Raw genomic sequence first — 18,810 nt, 5'->3', positions numbered from 1 at the left:
AATGCAGAATTTGAAATACCCTTTTCTACCATTATACATTAATTTGAATTTATAACTGCTTTCTTCCACACCTTCCAGAAACTCATATATAAAGTTTTAATGAAAGTCCCTAATGAAAGTAATGCCATATGTCTTACTTTGAAATTCATACCAAATTAAAATTTATACCAAATTTCAGATTATATTTGAGTAGAAGTCTATTGCTTTATGATACATTTCCTATAAAAAGGAAAAGTCTATAAAAAGTCTATTGCTTTATGATACATTTCCTTTTCCTATAAAAAGACCCAGTTCTACTGAGGTCAGAAAGTAAATTTTAATTCAAGGATTTTTCCTAACAGTGAATGGAATTCTTTAAGTAAATTTCAATGCAATTAGACTTGCTTTTCAGACGATTGTAATGTAATCCAAAGGGGCATGTTTCTATTTTGGTGTAAGTCTTCAAACTAACTCAAAATTACTTATGAGTAAAGTGAGGTCTAAAATCTGAGTGCTTATATTGAGCAATTAGAGTCTATCCTCTGAGATAGAAAAGTCATCTGTGATTGCCAATTGTTTGTGTCCTTAAATGGTAGACCATAATTTTTCCCTTGTGCATGCCACTCTCCTCTGTGTCCTAATAGCAGTTGATAGCATGGAATATACACGCTACAGAAACCAAGATGGGAATCTAATTTGAAGACTGTCTTTCTTCTCTATTGGATTGAGATGAGGGCATATGTCATATATGGCATAGTCACAATGACAGTTCACAGGGTTTCCCTCCCAGGCTGTATCCAGAGCTCTTAAAGTACTATGTTTCTGAATTCTACATACCACATAGGCTTAACTGGGTGGTTATACAACAGATGTATCTCAATAAATGAGTACTGATTAACTGGTTATTATCTCTGTGTGTCCTTAGGCATCTCAGAACTTCTTAGGCTATTATCCATAAAATGAGTTTGAAATACACTCGTATGTTCCACTCTAGGTCCAGTACTCTCTGATCACCAAGGTTCTTTACAAAGACATGTTAGCTCTCCTTTTTTTCTTAAACTAGAAAGCAGATGCTATAAATGATTGTGCCTCAAATTTACCATGAAAATGGATGAAAACATAAGTTTTTATTTGTTAAATATTTAATTATATATATATATCATACATATCTATGATTTTATCATCTCACTTGCTAAATTGCTATATAGATTATAATATATATATTTATATATTACATATAAATATAATACATATTATGCATACTTCTCCATAAGAGAGACTTTATCCTAACATTTATCGCATAACCATTCATCTAGAACAGAGGCTGGAAAACTTTTTCATATCGGGCCAAGTAGCAAATATCTTAGGCTTTGCAGGCCATATGGTCTCAGTCTTAACTACTCAACTCTGCAGTTGTAGCACACAAGTAGTCACTGACAATACATAAATGAATCGGTGTGGCTTGGTTCCCATCAAGTTTTATTTACAAAAACAGGTGGTAGGCTGAACTTGGCTTGTCAGCCATAGTTTGTCAACTCCTGGTCTAGGTCATGTGGAAAAAATTCTGAATATATTCACCCTCTAATAAACTATGTTCATTGTCATTGTGACTTCATTTCTGCCACAGCAAAACAATATCTAGAAAGATCACTAGTCCATTAGATGCTGATATTGTTTTCCTTCTCATACATAAAAAATCATTGCATTCTAGCAGAAGTATCTATGCAAGTAATTTAGCATTATTCTGAACTATAATGAAGCAATTTTATTAAATCACTGCACTGTCCCACACAGTAGCCCTTAGCCAAGTGAGGCTATGTAAATAAGTATAAATTAATTAAAATTAATACAATTAATTCCATTTTTTAGCTGCACACGACACATTTCAAATGATTTTAGTGGTTACCATATTGAATAGCACAGGGAACATGTTCTTTTTTGTAGAAAGTTCTGTTGGGCAGTGCTGATACTCGACTAAGAACACGTACCTAACCATTAAAGATAAAAAAGCAAACATTCTCATGTAAGTGATAGAATTAAAGTGTGCCAGAAGGAAATAAATTTTAAACTTTCAGAATCTACAATTACAAGTTTCATACTGGCAAAGATTTCTGTTTGATATTATTAGCACAGAAATTTCCTAGAAATTTGTGTCATACCCTTGTATATTCAAAGGAAAATTCTAGCTCTGGGTCTGTGATGTAAAGAAGCTATACAACTAAATTGCTTCTTGTTGACTTCTGTTACTCAGAATTTATTAAATAATTTTAAGAAAATTTAATTTAAAAATCTGAGCTTTCATGCACCCAAAAGGGGGTTTTCTGTAGGCTCTTCTCTTTATGTATGTATATGTGTGTGTGTGTATGTGTGTGTATATGAACTGTATTACTTCATTATTTCCCCTCTATGAACTCACTTCCAGCCCAGGGCATTAAAAATAATTTATTTGTGTTTATATAATGAACAGCCTAAAGAAATTTGAATCAAGACACATCTTGGCTTGTAGAAGGCTTTTATTTGTTCACAAGCTCTTATTACTGAAATGTTTTAGAAGTTTCAGAAAAAAATTGAGATTCTTAAGGGAAGTACACAGGACAAGTTTTAATTTTTTAATCTAGTCAAGGCAAACAGCCTTGAATCAATTACCTACAGTTTTCAACATATAATCAAGGATTTTGACAATATTTAGATGTTGAATTGCCAAGCTATTAGCAACCAAGAGATCTGATTATATATCCATATTAATAAACACCTGTCATAATAGCATAACAGATGTTCTAGAAACACAGCTAACCCAAAATGTAAATTTAAAAATTCTGTTCATATTCCTCTACAATGTGTTACCTAAATTAAATATTATAATTTATTTGTTTTACTAAATTTCAACTGCTGAAATAATTTCTCTCAATAGAAAATGTTTATTTTAAACATAAAAGGTTTTCATGGAAATCAAAGCCTATTGCACAAACATTTGAAACTTTCAAAGTACATTAACAAAATACTGATGAGAGGTTGTGTGTGTGTGTGTGTGTGTGTGTGTGTGTATAAAACACATATATATTACCCAATTTAGGGTATGCTATTTTAAAATTTGTGATAATACATGTAATTTTAATTGATACTAATATATGTAAATTACATAGATTAATAGTTTTTGACAAACGGCTTATTTGTTGAATACTGGTCCACTCAATACAATGGTTTTATAATGTACTAAACTACTGAAACTAATGTATTCTCTTCTAGGAGCATATTTCATGAAAATAATATAGACAAATAGCATATGTAAAACAATATTGATTATTTGAATAAATGTAATATGTAGTGTATATTACCAAAGAAACAAATGCATGCACAAGACCAACAATAGTCTCTATCCACAGTTGAGTGGAGGGGTTATTTTATTGTATAGACGTGCTTATTTTTCTCAGCACAACTCCAGATATGGAGAATTTCCTATGCACATTTATATAAGGCAGGTATCAATTTAAGAGAGTGTCTACTAGTTAACTATGCCAGATTATTAAAGTATTTGTCTCAAAGAATTTCAACATCATATGCAGATATTATTAATAATGGCATTCATATATCTCTGCAGAAATTTGAAGTATACAAAGTACTTTCATATGCATTAACCCATTAAACTCTAGAAATTATTCCATGAGATGGGCAAGACTGACATACTATGTATGCCCTTTTTAAAGAGGCGAGATCTGATACTGAGAGACGTTAAGTAGAGAATGCCTGTAAGTGATTCCTGTGCCTCACACCTCAAGATTACAGCACACTGACATGAGCATCCAGATTCCTGGTGTTGACACAGCATCACTTTTGACAGAGGCAGAAACCAGTCATTAAATGGAGTAGTATAAAAATTCAAGGATGGTGATAAAAACAAACAACCGAGGGAGAAATGTTAGGGTGCTACATAAGCTGAATATAGCCTGAATACTGTCTGTAAGGAGACGAAACTTTGTTAATAGAGAAGAGAGTCAGAGATAGATAGATACATACATACGTAGATACATACACACACGCATACTTTCAGAGGATGGGAAATTAACCATAGTGAATGTTTAAAAATTGATATGGCCATGAAATTTATACCTGTTTCCATTTATTAACAAAGTGAGTTTTGTCCATACGGTTAAATGCTAGAACATTGAGTTTTATGTTAAAGTGCAAATATCATCTTACTATAAATTTAGTTCCTACTGAAGGTTGAAACAGAAAAGTTACTGTTTCTCTTCCTTACTTCTCTTCTCTCTTGATCCCTCCCTCCCTTTCCATAAAGTCACCAGCCTTCCACAGCTTCTTTTGCAAAATGTCAATTCTGACACCTTAGCTCTTCATAAAACTCGTCATATCATGGATGGACCTAGAGTATTATGCTTACTGAGAAAAGTCAGACAGAGAAAGAGAAATACTGTTTGCTCTTACTTATATGTGGAATCTAAAAAAATGAAACAAAAGAATGTATATAACAAAACAGAAACAGACTCATAGATACAGAAAACAAACTAGTGGCTACCAGTGTGGAGACAGAAGGGCATTCCTATACACTAATGTTGAAAAATCTGAAAATGAAATTAAGAAAACACTCCCATTTACCATTGCAACAAAAAGAATAAAATATCTAGGAATAAGCCTACCTAAGGAGACAAAAGACCTATATGCAGAAAATTATAAGACACTGATGAAAGAAATTAAAGATGATACAAATAGATGGAGAGATATACCATGTTCTTGGATTGGAAGAATCAACATTGTGAAAATGACTCTACTACCCAAAGCAATCTACAGATTCAGTGCAATCCCTATCAAACTACCAATGGCATTTTTCACAGAACTAGAACAAAAAATTTCACGATTTGTATGGAAACACAAAAGACCCTGAATAGCCAAAGCAATCTTGAGAAAGAAAAACGGAGCTGGAGGAATCAGGCTCCAGGACTTCACACTATACTACAAAGCTACAGTAATCAAGACAGTATGGTACTGGCATAAAACCAGAAATATAGATCAGTGGAACAGGATAGAAAGCCCAGAGATAAACCCACACACATATGGTCACCTTATCTTTGATAAAGGAGGCAAGAATATACAGTGGAGAAAAGACAGCCTCTTCAATAAGTGATGTTGGGAAAACTGGACAGCTACATGTGAAAGAATGAAATTAGAACACTCCCTAACACTGTACACAAAAATAAACTCAAAATGGATTAAAGACCTAAATGTAAGGCCAGACACAATCAAACTGTTAGAGGAAAACATAGGCAGAACACTCTATGACATAAATCACAGTAAGATCCTTTTTGACCCACCTCCTAGAGAAATGAAAAGAAAAACAAAAATGAACAAATGGGACCTAATGAAACGTAAAAGCTTTTGCACAGCAAAGGAAACCATAAACAAGACGAAAAGAATTGTATTCTTAACAGTATTTAATATATGACTGACACTGGTACTGCCCTGCATATCTCAGGCAAGAGATTTCAGTGGCCTAGAAGGACTGATTATGGTGCCTTCACTTGTTCAGTAGCTTTCAACATATCACAATTAATGTACCTGTTTAACTGGATTTATGAATTACATTATCTAGTTTTAACTAAGCTAACCTAACCTTCATTAAATAGGATACATTGCTTTAAAATTTTCAGAAAAAACAAACCAAAAAAACAAAACGAAACAAAATGAAAACATGGATTGAGGATCATTAGAAGACAAGCTCAAGCAAAAAACAAGATGTCAGAGTTAACAGTTCTCTATTCCTAGAAGGAGTTATTGGTGAGCCATATTACAAAGGAAGATCAATGATGATCTAATCAGAACTGACAAGAACCGGGCTAATAAAATTAGTTATCAAGAAGACTGCTTGAATTATGAATTTACATTCCCTAATACTCATGTTAAATTTCTCCTTAAGGGAGTATTGCATCTTGAGATTGTTTTAATGACATTATCATTAGCAAGATATTTAGAATAGTTTCTTTTATCTTTAATTGATCTCTTTACAATTTACATTTCTGTATATGTTTTGTAATATACATAATTTATTAGCACAATAGTACACACGTAACATAAATAAATAGCATATATAGAAGATGAAGGTAAAACATGTGTTACTCTATGCTTGACAGAGTAGGATGTATAAAGGCCCCAAAGCAACCTATTTGGCTATAATATGAATGTTTTGCTAATAAAACACCAACAGTTCAATATGAAGAGGTCTTCAGAATGCCAGCTCCTAGCATAAACATGTTTGCCTTCTTAGAGCTAATCCCATAGAACAGGCATAATCTTAATGATTTTAGCCTCTGGGAAGGTGTCATGTTTTTCCATCTGGGGGGTAGATAAAAGTTATTCAGCACCAGAGTCTAAGCCATAGAAATGAATTTTATGAGCTTCCTCGTGAGAGGTGCAAATTTGGATTTTATTCAGAGTAACCATCCTAGCACGTGGCCATTTATTTTCTCATTTCCTATTCTTTTCTTCCTAAATAACCCCCACACTTCATTGGAATCCCAGTGTCTCACATTTCGAAGAACATTTTCAAAAAAGAAACACTGGGGTTTGGAGAAGAGTTTTAGGCCGGAGAGAAAGGCAGCTATTTGAGTCAAGTTTGATATGCTCGCATGCCATCATTAAAGTTTTCAAAAGAATTTCAGGAAACATTTGAGGCCTATTTTCAGAAAGACAGAACTGACAGGCCTTAAATGAAATAGACCCCCTGTAGAAAAGGGTGGAGGAGGTGTGTGCTATGATACATCCTGGCACCATGGCCCAAGGCACACTGCTGGGGCAGCACCAAAGCACTCGCACCTAACAAAGAGCAACACGATCTAAGAAAGTTACAAAAGAAAAAGGAAGGAAGGAAAAAGAAAAATCTCAGCCCTGACTTTTCTTTTCTATATGTTTCTATTGTAATTTTGGTTTAATCAGAAATAAAGTATACAATTCGAAACTAGTTTATAGTCCTTTTAATATATTTCAGTCTGATATCACCATGTGACCCTCTAGACAGAGCCATACAGTATAAAAGCAGGTCCAAATACCTGGGTATGGTATGAGTTTATCTTATCCCCAAGGCAAGAGATTTTTAGGGCAAAGGCTGGCACCTACAGACAAGAGGGTGGATCACACAGCTGGGCATAATACTGGATGACTGCTATTTTACAATAATATTGTTTTAACTTTTACTTGAGGAGGCATTACATATGTTGTCTCACATAGCATTAGCTAAATAGTTGACTATTAGGCCAAATAGGGGGAGAAAGTAAAAAATAATGTGTCTAAACTAGCACTGATTATTTCATTCACGTTTTAAAATCATACCCTTTACTTAAATGAAAATCAGCTTTGGGTCACTGTACAATAAAATAATTCAATATAGCAAATCACTGGAGAGCAGCAATAGTGGCACATTAACAAAGAGACTAGCTATAGAAATCAGGATATCTCAAGTCATACTCAATCTGAATGAGCCCAATGAAAAAGGTAGGCCTTATAGCGTCCTAATATTTAATAAACTGCAGCTATATCTGACTAGACTAGGGGAGGGAGGGCATGCCAAAAATTTACTGGCAGTTTTTATCATCTCCAAAACATCAAGGTCAGATACTGGTGGCAAGCCAGACACTTGAACCCCCTCTGTACTCAATCTATTAGCTGTGATAAGCCTTTACGAAGTTAGTGGCCTTTTCACCCCCTGTATGTTTCTTCAACTGGACCTTAGGATAACATTGGGCCATGACCAGATTTAGAAGTGAGTTGGTATGTTAGTTTTAAGAAGGTCTAAATGTTGAATAATAAAAGCTAAATTATATTGTTTTCATAAATTGAAAATGATTATTTTCTGAGCCCCAAAATCTGGTCTGATATTAAAGGAACAGGAGCAGCCCGTATATCACAGTGGTTTAAGGGGAAGCTGGAAAAGGTGCCCAGGCTCTGTAAGAGATTGTGTACGTGATTTAATGCCGAGGCCACTGCCAACAGGAAAAAGAGGGACCGCCACAGTCGGAGAGTGTGATTGTATTTACGGTGCATTGGCTTGGGCTGATGTGTGCTCAGAGAAGTAATGTATAGAGGGCGAGAAAAGACCTGTTTTCAAATGTTGGTGCTCAGTATGGGTTTTCCATTATGTCCTGAGAAAGTATCGATGAATAATGACATACCGTCCTATTTTTTGGTGGTGGTGGGCTTTGCTGCTGCTGGAGGGGTACTTTCCCATGAATGAGGGGACATACAAATGGATTTCCTTGTCAGTTTTCACCCCCTGTGTGAGTCTGGAGAGCCACCACTGAGACGTTTATCCCTTATTTCACAGTTTCTTAACCAATTGCTTCTAAGAGGTTTCTTAAATGATTGCAACCATAGTGTCCCTAAATGACCCCTTTACGTAAGCAGCAGGTACACTTTTTGAATGTCTTAGGAAAACAAGTTTCAGAGTTTTCAAGGCCTGTAGGTCCAAAAGAAAAAAATGAATATTTATAATAATCATCTGAAAACCATTCCCCATCTCCCCCAGAAGAGGACTTCCCCTCTCGTTTTGCCCCATGTTAGACTTTGACATGCTTTCAGGCAGTGGTTGTGTGTGTTTCACGGGCAGCTCCAGGAGGAGAGAGAGGCACGCTGAAATCACTGTGTGCTGGATGGGGAAAGGGCAGCACCCGGCACAAAAATAGTCTCTCTGGGTAACTCTGCTTTTCCCAGATCTTCAGATTTCTTCAGGCGCCACCCTTTGATATGAATTGTAAGGAAAGGAATATACAGCTAGCAAACCATTAAGAACTAAGAACCTGAAACTTTCACTGGCAATTGTAAAAATAAAGAGCTAGCAGGCTGGAGAAGCAACCACCAGAGTGCTGTCAAGTTGTTCGAGCTGATTTGGTCTAAGTCCAGGAAGACCAGTAGTTCCCTCATAGGAGCCAAGTCTGACTCCTTGGTCGTGACTCTGGAGGATTATGGCAGCCTGAATAGTGGCTCCCCAAGGTGTGCACCTTCTGGTCCTCAGAAGCTGTGACTATTACCTTCTATGGCAGAAGAGACTTCGTATATGTAATTACATTAGAGATACTGAGATGGGAAAATTATCCTGGGTTATCTGGGTGGGCCTGATGTAATCACAGAGGTCCTCACGAGAGGAAGCAAGAAATCAGAAAGGAGAAGGCCATCGATGTGATGACAGGCAGCAATTGCAGTGATGTGCTCAGAAGACAGAGGAAGGAGCCACAGCTAAGGGACACAGGTGCCCACTAGAAGCTGAAGAAGGCAAAGGAATGGATTCTGGCCTCAGAGCCTCCAGAAGGAACCAGCCCTGCCAAGCCCTTGGCTTCAGCCTGGTGAAAATTCTTTAGAACTTCTGACCTCTAGAACCGTACGATGATATGTGTGTTGTGTTAAGCCACTGAGTTTGTGACAGTTCATTACAACAGCAGTAGGAAATGAATAAAGTGACTCTTCTTGAAGAAAGATTAGGAGGACAATGGATTAAATATAGAGGGAGCAGTGAGAATCGGCATCCGTGCGACTACCAACTATAGTTTTCTCTTTAGGTTGATACAGGCATTTCCTTGCCATTGGAAAAGTGGTTGATAGTGACAGTGTTTCTTAGACGTCTATGATCTTTAGGTGAGATAGTAAAACAGCTTATTTTATTACTCACAAATTGGGCTGAGTTCACTAGAAAAAATTTAGACTTATACACCACAAATTTCAACAGTGCTACAATTCTCAAATGAATATTAATGGCTTCATTTTTGGTTCTAGCAAACTTCTGATGATCAATCATGGGCCCCCATCACTGGGCTACATCTCTCTTTGAACCAAAACTCAAAAATCCAGTTGAGAGGGAAAAAAACAATTGTGATTTTCTTTCTCCCTACATATATCTTCTTTTAGCCCCAAGTAGAATGGGGAAAAAGGAGAAAGAGAAAGATAAATGTTAGGTTACTGATAAAAAAACATTCATTGAAAAAGAGGTTATTTATTTCATAACCCTTGGGAATGTTCAGATAGACAGATAATGATGTTTTAATAGGACCCCACTCAGGACAATGGCTAAGAATCTCTGCTCTTGTATATTTCTTTGCAGTATATGAAACATTCCACTGATTCAGAGCTGTCCATTGAATTTCAGTGTTTCAAGATGCATACTGACAGAAAACTTATGACAGTTTCCATCTACATGATTTCTTTTTAATTGGCTCTGAAAGTACCAATGACTTAAACTCCTTGCTTTTAAATTTAGACCAACTGATATTCATATAGCTTGGAGAAAAGTTAAGGGACTTTGAACTTCTAAGCTTTTGATTCTTGTTTGTAGGACAAAGATAATAGATTCTAGGAGCAGAATGAGCATGTAAGGCTGCATAAATTGTGATATGCACTATTATGGGAGTATCCATGATATGAATGGCAACTCTTAAATTTCTGCAGTGAACAACCTGCACAACACTATGCAGCAGTGCCGGGTATGAGAAAATTGAGTAACTTAACAGTGTCTGGAACATAGTAAGCACACAAAAAGTTTGTTATATATGCTTTCAGTACAAAATTACATAGGAAAATAGTAAAATCTTCACACTTCGGAAGAACTGAAGAAGGTTGTCTATCTGTTTTGCTAAAGACAAAAAGAAGACTGTCTGGCTAGGTGACCTCTTCTTTGCCTACAAGTTGGAAACAAATGAGCTTTGCTAAATAAGGTCTATCCCTATATAATTATATAGAATTATAATTAAAGAATTCTAATTCTTCTGCTTCCACCTAGATGTTTAGCGTTTTTGGTTCTTTAAGGGTATTCCATGAAATCTCCTCTAAATTTTACAATCTGTCTAGGATTTGAAACAACATTACCAGGTGGAGAGTAAATTAGAAAATTTGAGAGTTAAGAATAGACAAGATTTATGTCTCAGTTTTTTTTTAGAAAATTAGTTTTTACATTTGAGGAAGGGAATTCCTACTTCACACACACACACACACACACACACACACACACTCATGCATGTACACAGAGCCCATATACACACAGACAACAACTGCAGCAGCAACAATAATAATATTAAAATAATATTAATAACTTTAAAAGTATTCTCTCCAGGCTGATCCCCCAAAAGATCTCTAAAATAAGCCCTATCCTTGTTTCATAGACAAACACAACATTGAACATGAAAGGCTATTATCACCATGCACAAAGTAAACTTATGTAATTTTTATTTTTAATAATAAACCATCTACATAGTGACAATTTCCAAACAAAAGATAGAATTGGTCTTCTGCCCAGGCAAAGTACATCTCCTATAATTTCAGCTGTATTGGTGAAGAGACTTGGGATTTTCCCAATATTTCCCCACCTACTTGGTGACATCCAAAATTCCCTTCACAGGGAGCACACACTTTCGTTGCTAAAACGACAAAAGAAAATATAGGATTTTAGCACCTCTGGGACTGTATATAGAGGAAATGCTATGATTTCATAAAGCGCTGTTTTCTTTTCTTCCTGTGCCCAGATAGAATACTTCTTCCAGCTTTCTTTGCAGTTACATGAGTCTGTGTGTCTGGATTCTGGAATACGGGTGGGAGTGATGTATTCTAATTCTTATCCTGATCCCTAAAATTTCCCGTGAGATCCTCACTCATTTTCCATGTCAGGTGTCTGGATGCAGTGAATCCTTCTGAGGGCTGTGAAGCCTTAGAGGTTAGGTTATCTTATAATGAGAAGGAGCCTGAGTTCTTAAATGACTGTGTGGTACATGACCCATCACCCACAATCCACCTTGACTGTGATGTGAGAGAGGAATAACCTTTATTGGGTTAAGCCCTTACGATATTTTTATGTTGTTCTTATAGCAGCCAGGCTACTCTGAATAATATGGAATGAGGGGAGCAGAAATGAAAAGATATACATATGCAATGTTCAGACCATATTTTCCCTCGTTCATGGGGCAACACCTTTTTCAGACTTGAATCTCAAAGATTCCTCAGGATACTAATTACTCAGGATGGTTGTTAGCTGATAACTCACTAGCTTATTTTCTAAGGACTTTTATAGAGTCCTCAAAACTTGAGAATGACACTTTACAAGTGAAAGTAACACCCAGAGGGAGAGAGTTGCCTAATTCAAGTTTCATGTTTGAATAGTACAGAAACAGTATGTCCTTGCTTGAGTCTGGCATCTCTCTTTATCTCATCATTTTCAGCTGCTTCCATGATAATTACTTTTTTCTTTTGTATCTGAAGTCAGAATTATAAGTAAGAGAATTCTGACAGTACCCTTGTAGAGCTAAATCATTAATCTTGGGACATTTATAACAGCAAAAAGACCTGTCATTAAATGTAATTCAGCTCCTTAAAAGCAGTTAAAGAACAGCCTTGAACAACAATAACAAGTACACACACACACACGAAGTTTATAGGTATATTTATATTTTTTTATTAGTAGAAGGATATTATGGACAAGGCTGTACAGAGTTATATTGTCAGCAGGTGTAAGAAGGAACTCAATTTAATCGTCAGTTCATATCGTCTGGCAAGTGCTATAATTATTAAATAAAAATTCAAAAGGTAAATTTTTATAAAATATTTGTAAAGGGATTAGGAAAATAAAACATAAAATTTGCTGAGCACCTAATGTGTGCCAAATATTGTGTAAAATACATGATTTTATGTATCCTTACCATGTGGCAAGTAACGCAGTTATTATTTTAACGAAGAGAAAATAAGCTCAGACCAACAAACTCATTTACCTGAGGCTACATGGCTAATAAGTATTAGGACACAGACAAAATGTATTTCCCAAGTCCGTATTCATTTCGCTGTACTTTATTGCGGCACTAAATTTGAGTGTTAGAATTAAATAACTATGTCTATAGCTGAGATTCTCAGGTAAAAGTTCTATTTGTTGTATTATAAATAAAAATCAACATTCCATCTCTCATCCTAGTATGGCATTTATAGCGGTTGAGTTTTGACTTTAGTGATTAGAATCCAGGGAGAAAGGGAGAGGGAGGAAAGGTACCAAGAAAAGTAATGAAGAAAAGTTATAATATCTCAAGAAAGAAATCTCAAAACTGGTGCTGGTGCTATTTCAACACTTTGACGAGACTGAAAAAGCCTGTGTAATGTGGCACATTTTTATTTCATTGGGTCTGGGACACATTTGGTTTGTGTTCCTTGAGGCTGTTGTGTATGAGCAAGTAACTGCTGGGGGGCCTCCTTGCCACCTGGTGTCTAAATCTAAGCCTCCTCTTTGCTCTCTATTGCATTCACGGTAACTCCCACCAGTGTCTAAGGAGATCTTTTTAAATATTGTAATGTCATCTTAGTATATTTTATTGGAAGTCGTGTAGAATAGTCATTAAAAGCAGATTCTGTAGCTAGACTACCTGAGTTCAAATCCCATCTCTGATACCTAATAGCTGTGTAACTTGATAAAATATATATGTAATATCTCTTTCCCTCAGATTTCTCATCTGCAAGATAAGGATAATAATAATTCTAAATTCATAGGATTATTTTAATCAAATTAATTTGTGTATGGGATAGTATATAGCACATAGAAAATACTAAGTGTGTTAACTACTGTTATGGACCATAATATATGCTATCATTGTTTTCATCTCTTACGTTAACCACAATGTCATGAGACTTATTCTATAAAAATATAAAGGAGAAAAGGATTAAAGGGAAAGTTTTTGGTCGTGAAAGGGGGAATAATGTTACATTATCAAAGATTTAGGGGCTACAAAGTGCAAAAGATATAAAACAAGCCTTTTGTTTTAATCAGTAGCAGAAAATACCAAGTCGTTTCAAAGATATTCTCTGTCCCTAAAAAGATAAAATAAGTCCACGACACTTATTTGATATTTTCTATTATCAAACCAGATCTCTAGTTAGTTGAGCTGTTACTGATCAGCTATACCATCTTCTTGCTTCTCATGCTAATCAGTAGAAGGAAGGGAGGGGTGGATGCCAGAACTTGAGAGAGAGCAGGGAGAGGAGTGAGAATCCAGGTTGGGGCAGTATCAAAAATGGCTGAGAGGTTTGTGTTGTACCAATAAATCAAGTTTCAAAGACATCCCTTTCACTTGTTAATAAAATTGTCTATGGTATCAACATCACTGGGTTATTTCAGCCTTTCTCATTATACCTTCTAAGCTATAACTTAAGAGATTAACTGGCAGACTGTCTACTCCAGAGCTTGGTCTGCCCTCTTTTTTGAGGAGATAGATTATTATTGTAACCACTATTTATGAAAGATTTCTGGCCTCTGGTTTCCTTAACATATTTCCAAAGTCTGCCCCCTCCTCCTTGGGTATCTTTCTCTGCAGGATCCAAATTCAATGATTTAAGACAGAAGTGGCTGACAGAGATCCCGAAAACCCATTATGAAAATGAAGGCAGAAACAACCTTTGTATTTTCCAATTTAAAAAGCCTTCATGACATAGCACATTTCAGGCTGAGAATGTTAAAAATTTATCATAGTTTCAGTAATTGCAGCTTCCTCTGGAACTTGGCATAAGATGGAATCATTTGTAAATGTATATTTTGTTTGGCTCTCAGTAGGAAGCTTGCCAGGCAATACATTTAATTAGGAGCATGAGGAAAAGAGAATAATTGTAGTCTGTCACAATATATTATTGTTACTTTTAAGTTCTATATGTGTTTAAGATAGTCGTCGCATAACAAGGTGTGTATTTAAAGCTAGAGGTAAGTTCCTTTTCATCAGCCCAGGGTTTTTATACGGGGACATATATTCTTTGTGAGGGGAAGGGTACGTTAGCTACATCCCTTAGATAAAACTCTGTGTCCATTGTTTAAGCTAAGTGAGCATTAGCCCCTCTCCTTAGTAACAAATTTTGTCCATTGTTTAAGACCTTGAAAATTGATGCATTGCCTTTTGGGAGCTTGGACAGCTTTATTTAAGTTTAACTTTCTCTGGAGATGCATAGACATAATGAAATGCAGTGCCCGTCTTGAACATAACCATGTACATAACATCTAGTCCTGCCTGATTCATAAAGTAAATTTGATAAGAGCAAGTCAAAAAAATTGTAACGATTAATGTTGATTTTTTAGAAAAATTCAAAGCAACCTGTGTCAGCAGATTCAAAGAGGAGAAGTATGGTGATAACTATCTACTGAGGCCAGGTTTTCATCCTCTTAGCTGTGAGGTTCCATTTTTACAGGAAAACTTGCTTGTAACGTATTTGAGAGGCCCCACGAATAAAATGCAGTGAAAGGGCCTTTTTGACATACTAGTCACAAGTGATTTGATGTTCAGGTTTTCAGGTGTAGAATACTCTGATCATTTTCCTTTGCATGAATCCCCCTATGTTGTATTAGTATAGAATGATAGTCCCTACGTGAACAGAGATTTTTCTCTTAACAACACATCTTATTAGATTTAACATTAGGGCATCTACCCTCAAGACTGGTCCAAGATGTAAATAAGATATTGGACAAAGGTTGTGTCCATTCCCCTCCTCTTCAACTCCACTGTATTTTGGCCTCTCAAAATCTCCCTTTCCTCACCCTGACTGGCTTATTCCTTCTTCCCACCTTCCTCACTCTTCTCACTCCCAAAGCATCGAAACAGATGGCAAAGCATCAAAACAGTTGCATTAGTGAGTGATTTCTTCAGGGTCCTATTCTCTGCTAGGAACAAGGAACAGAAACCACATAATTAGAATAGCCAGTGTGTCGATACTCAGTAGAGGGTTAGGAATTGGGCCTAAAGGAGTAAGGAGAGGAGCAGTTTTAGGTGGAAGGAACATTTATATTCATTCAGGTCAGTTATTCATTTATTTTTGAGGAATGAGAAGACAGAAGAATATCTCCTTATCCCACTCCAACTATGTAAGAAGTGTACTTCTTTCTTAACTACATTGCAAATCCCTAAATAAACCTAACTTTTATTCCATGGCATTAGAAACCAAAATTATCTTAAAATAACAAGCACAAAAATAACAACTTATTGAATGCTTAGTTTGTTTAAAACAATGTTCTGAGCACTTTGTGGAAATTAAATCATGAAGTCCCTAGAATGACTTCATGTGGTGGGTGCTCCTGTTTCCTCTCACTGGGAAACTGGGGCATAAAGTGGGTATTTATCTTGTTCGACTTACACAAATGGTAAGAAGCAGTCTGTGTGGGGAAACAGTCCACGATAGTGTGACTCCAGATTCATACTCAACTACTCTGATATTACTAGGAAATAATTGTGGAGGAGAGGTAATGTGATAAAAACAAAGTACAGTTAACCAAAAGACTGTAAAAAAAAAAAAAAAAGATTAAAAATAGGAGGATTAACAGCATCCCTGCTAATCAAAGTACACTGTTGAACATATAAGATGTCCAAAATCTCATGTTTCCACCCAGAATGAAGAAAATACCTTTGCCTTCAGGGGTCTACATCCACCAAAAGTATCTCTGGGCTAAGGTTTATTGTACAAAATACATGGGAATGAAGATCAAATGGAGTCCATCTTCTTGGCAAAGTATCCTGAACCTTAACAAAATAGGCCTTCTTTTTTTTAAAATTTTTCATTTAATACTGGAATCTAATCATGGCCTGTTTAAAACTAAGTTTGTAAAACCAATGGCTTATACTTTGGGGTACAAATCTTATGTGTGTGTGTTTGTATCTTAGCATGAACCACTGCAACAAACATGTATTCTTTTATTTTAAGGGGAAAAGGACCACTGAAGCATACAACTGATGTGATCTATGCAGCTAAAATGATATCAGAATCAGGATCAAGGATGGACGTCCTTGCTCGGCAGATTGCCAACCAGGTGAGTTCTTTACAAATGGATGTGATGAAAGTTCATGGTAATTGCTCTCTGTCATTTGACATTGTTTAAAACAAAGTTGAATTTTTACTCTGTTGGATTGTTTTTTCCTAAATTATTATTGAATTATTTTTAATTTTTTTTGCATAATTAACACACAAGTAGTGGAAAATTTATTCTGAGGAAGTTTATTTCTTGGTGCTTTATTATTACTACTATTATCATTATTATTATTTAGGGTTGGATTATTTTTAAGATTTTTGAGCTTCAAATACATTCAAATTATCCTAAATATCAGCTTTATGAGTTTCAGATGTACTCAAATTATTTTAATTGGCTGTCATACCCAATGTTAGTATTCTTTTTCTTAATATCTCAGATTTATTTTTGCTCTTCAAAATTAGTGCTTTTCAGACGTATGTTAGGTTTTCTGTGTAAACAATATGTTCTGGCATTCTGTGTAAAACTGTGAGACAAATAGTAATTAGTAGAATACTGAAGTGAAGATATAAAATGTAGGAAGCATTTAATCCTTATAGATGCTCTGAATACTTGGTTTCCTTTCTTTAGATTTCTGATGTCTCTATTCCAGTTTTCTAAGCAGCAGCTACATTATTAGAGTTACCTTTTGCTTAACTTTAATTGAGAAATCTGTCAGTTTCTTTAGTTAATGTACTGAGATATTCAATTACTGTTTCAAACTGAGATATAGTATTCCTTTGCAGGTTTTACATTATTCAACTCCATAATACATATTTATCTATCTTTGAGGAAAAAAAAAAACACTTGTCTTTTTGAGTCTGAAATGACTTCATATCTTTTTTGTGCATATACTTTAAGAGAAACTTTATTAGGCTACTTATTATTATTATTTTTTTTATCCTCTTTTTCTTGGAACCTGAGGAACTTTCTCTTATTAGATATTATATTTTTGGATATAAGGGAAGAGAAATAAACAAGGAAAAATAATAACAGAGACAAATATTTTAAAACATACTTGAATATATATATTCACATATATGGTCATATATATTTTTTCAAGTTCTTGCTACTACTCTATAAACATTTTATTAATCTTTTTAGTATTCAGCATTTACAGTTAAAAACAAACTCTATTCTAATATAATTCAAAATCTGTTATGAATAAATGAGTGAAGCCCAAATCTGCCCATGGTTTTCTGTGTTCTAGAATTTTATTGCATTCACTTTTATGAGACAAAACAGTAGTAAGACAAATGAAACCATAATACATTAAACAGATTCATGTGTTCTAATAACTTTTAAAATACTAATGATTCCTAGCAGTGTACTTCTGTTTGTTTTAGAATGCACAATTTTCAAAGTCCAAATAATCGTGTCACTTTGAAGTTGTCCTTTTCTTCTTAACTGATATACTTCTTTAATTGGATTAGGTCACCTTGCAGTAGGTGCTTCTATAACATAGCTGTATTAAATCACGCTATTGTTTTTAACATTATTCACATTGCATGGAAGAAAGCAAAAGTATTGTCTCACTTCCATATACCTTTGACATTTTAAAAGAAGCTTAAAGAAACAGTCACTGACTAATGAAGAATTATGGATGACTCTCTTTGGCCTTTTCCATTTCATATAGTAAAGTAGTTTCAAATGATATATTTAATTTTCATCTGAAGAAATACGGCTCTGAAGAATCAGAATTGAATCACTTATTATAGTGACTATCTGGGAAGATTCTCTATGATTGTGCTTCGGATATTTTTTGATAGGTCAACATAAAAAATTTAGACAAAAATAATTACTGAAATTGGTTGTGGAATACAATTGAATAATGTAAATAAGTAAGGCAGTTTTTACAGTGTCAATGTATATTATGAAAAAACTCTGCCAGAACATCGCTTGCTTTTAATTTTGAACAAACTAATAGCCCAAAAACCTTTTAATAATTTTTATGATGCTTTCCAGTCTGCTTTTGGCTAGAGTGTCAGAAGGTCAAACATCAATCAATTTTCAATTCTATCCAACATGGATTTGTGAAATATATATATAGTTGGGCCAAT

The 18,810-nt window shown here is 35.0% G+C and overlaps 1 protein-coding gene across 1 annotated transcript in view; it reads left to right on the top strand.

Moving 5' to 3' along the window:
• Window positions 1-18,810, top strand: part of LOC101279843 (catenin alpha-3) — a 758,807-nt gene that overhangs the window by 670,143 nt on the left and 69,854 nt on the right. The window contains exon 10 of the mRNA XM_033407650.2: window positions 16,669-16,774. Coding sequence (XP_033263541.2) covers window positions 16,669-16,774 — 106 coding nt within the window. The remainder of the gene's footprint in view (window positions 1-16,668; window positions 16,775-18,810) is intronic.

Source organism: Orcinus orca, chromosome 14, assembly GCF_937001465.1.
Source record: "Orcinus orca chromosome 14, mOrcOrc1.1, whole genome shotgun sequence".
NCBI lineage: Eukaryota > Metazoa > Chordata > Mammalia > Artiodactyla > Delphinidae > Orcinus > Orcinus orca.
This window is presented reverse-complemented; position numbering and strand designations above follow the sequence as displayed.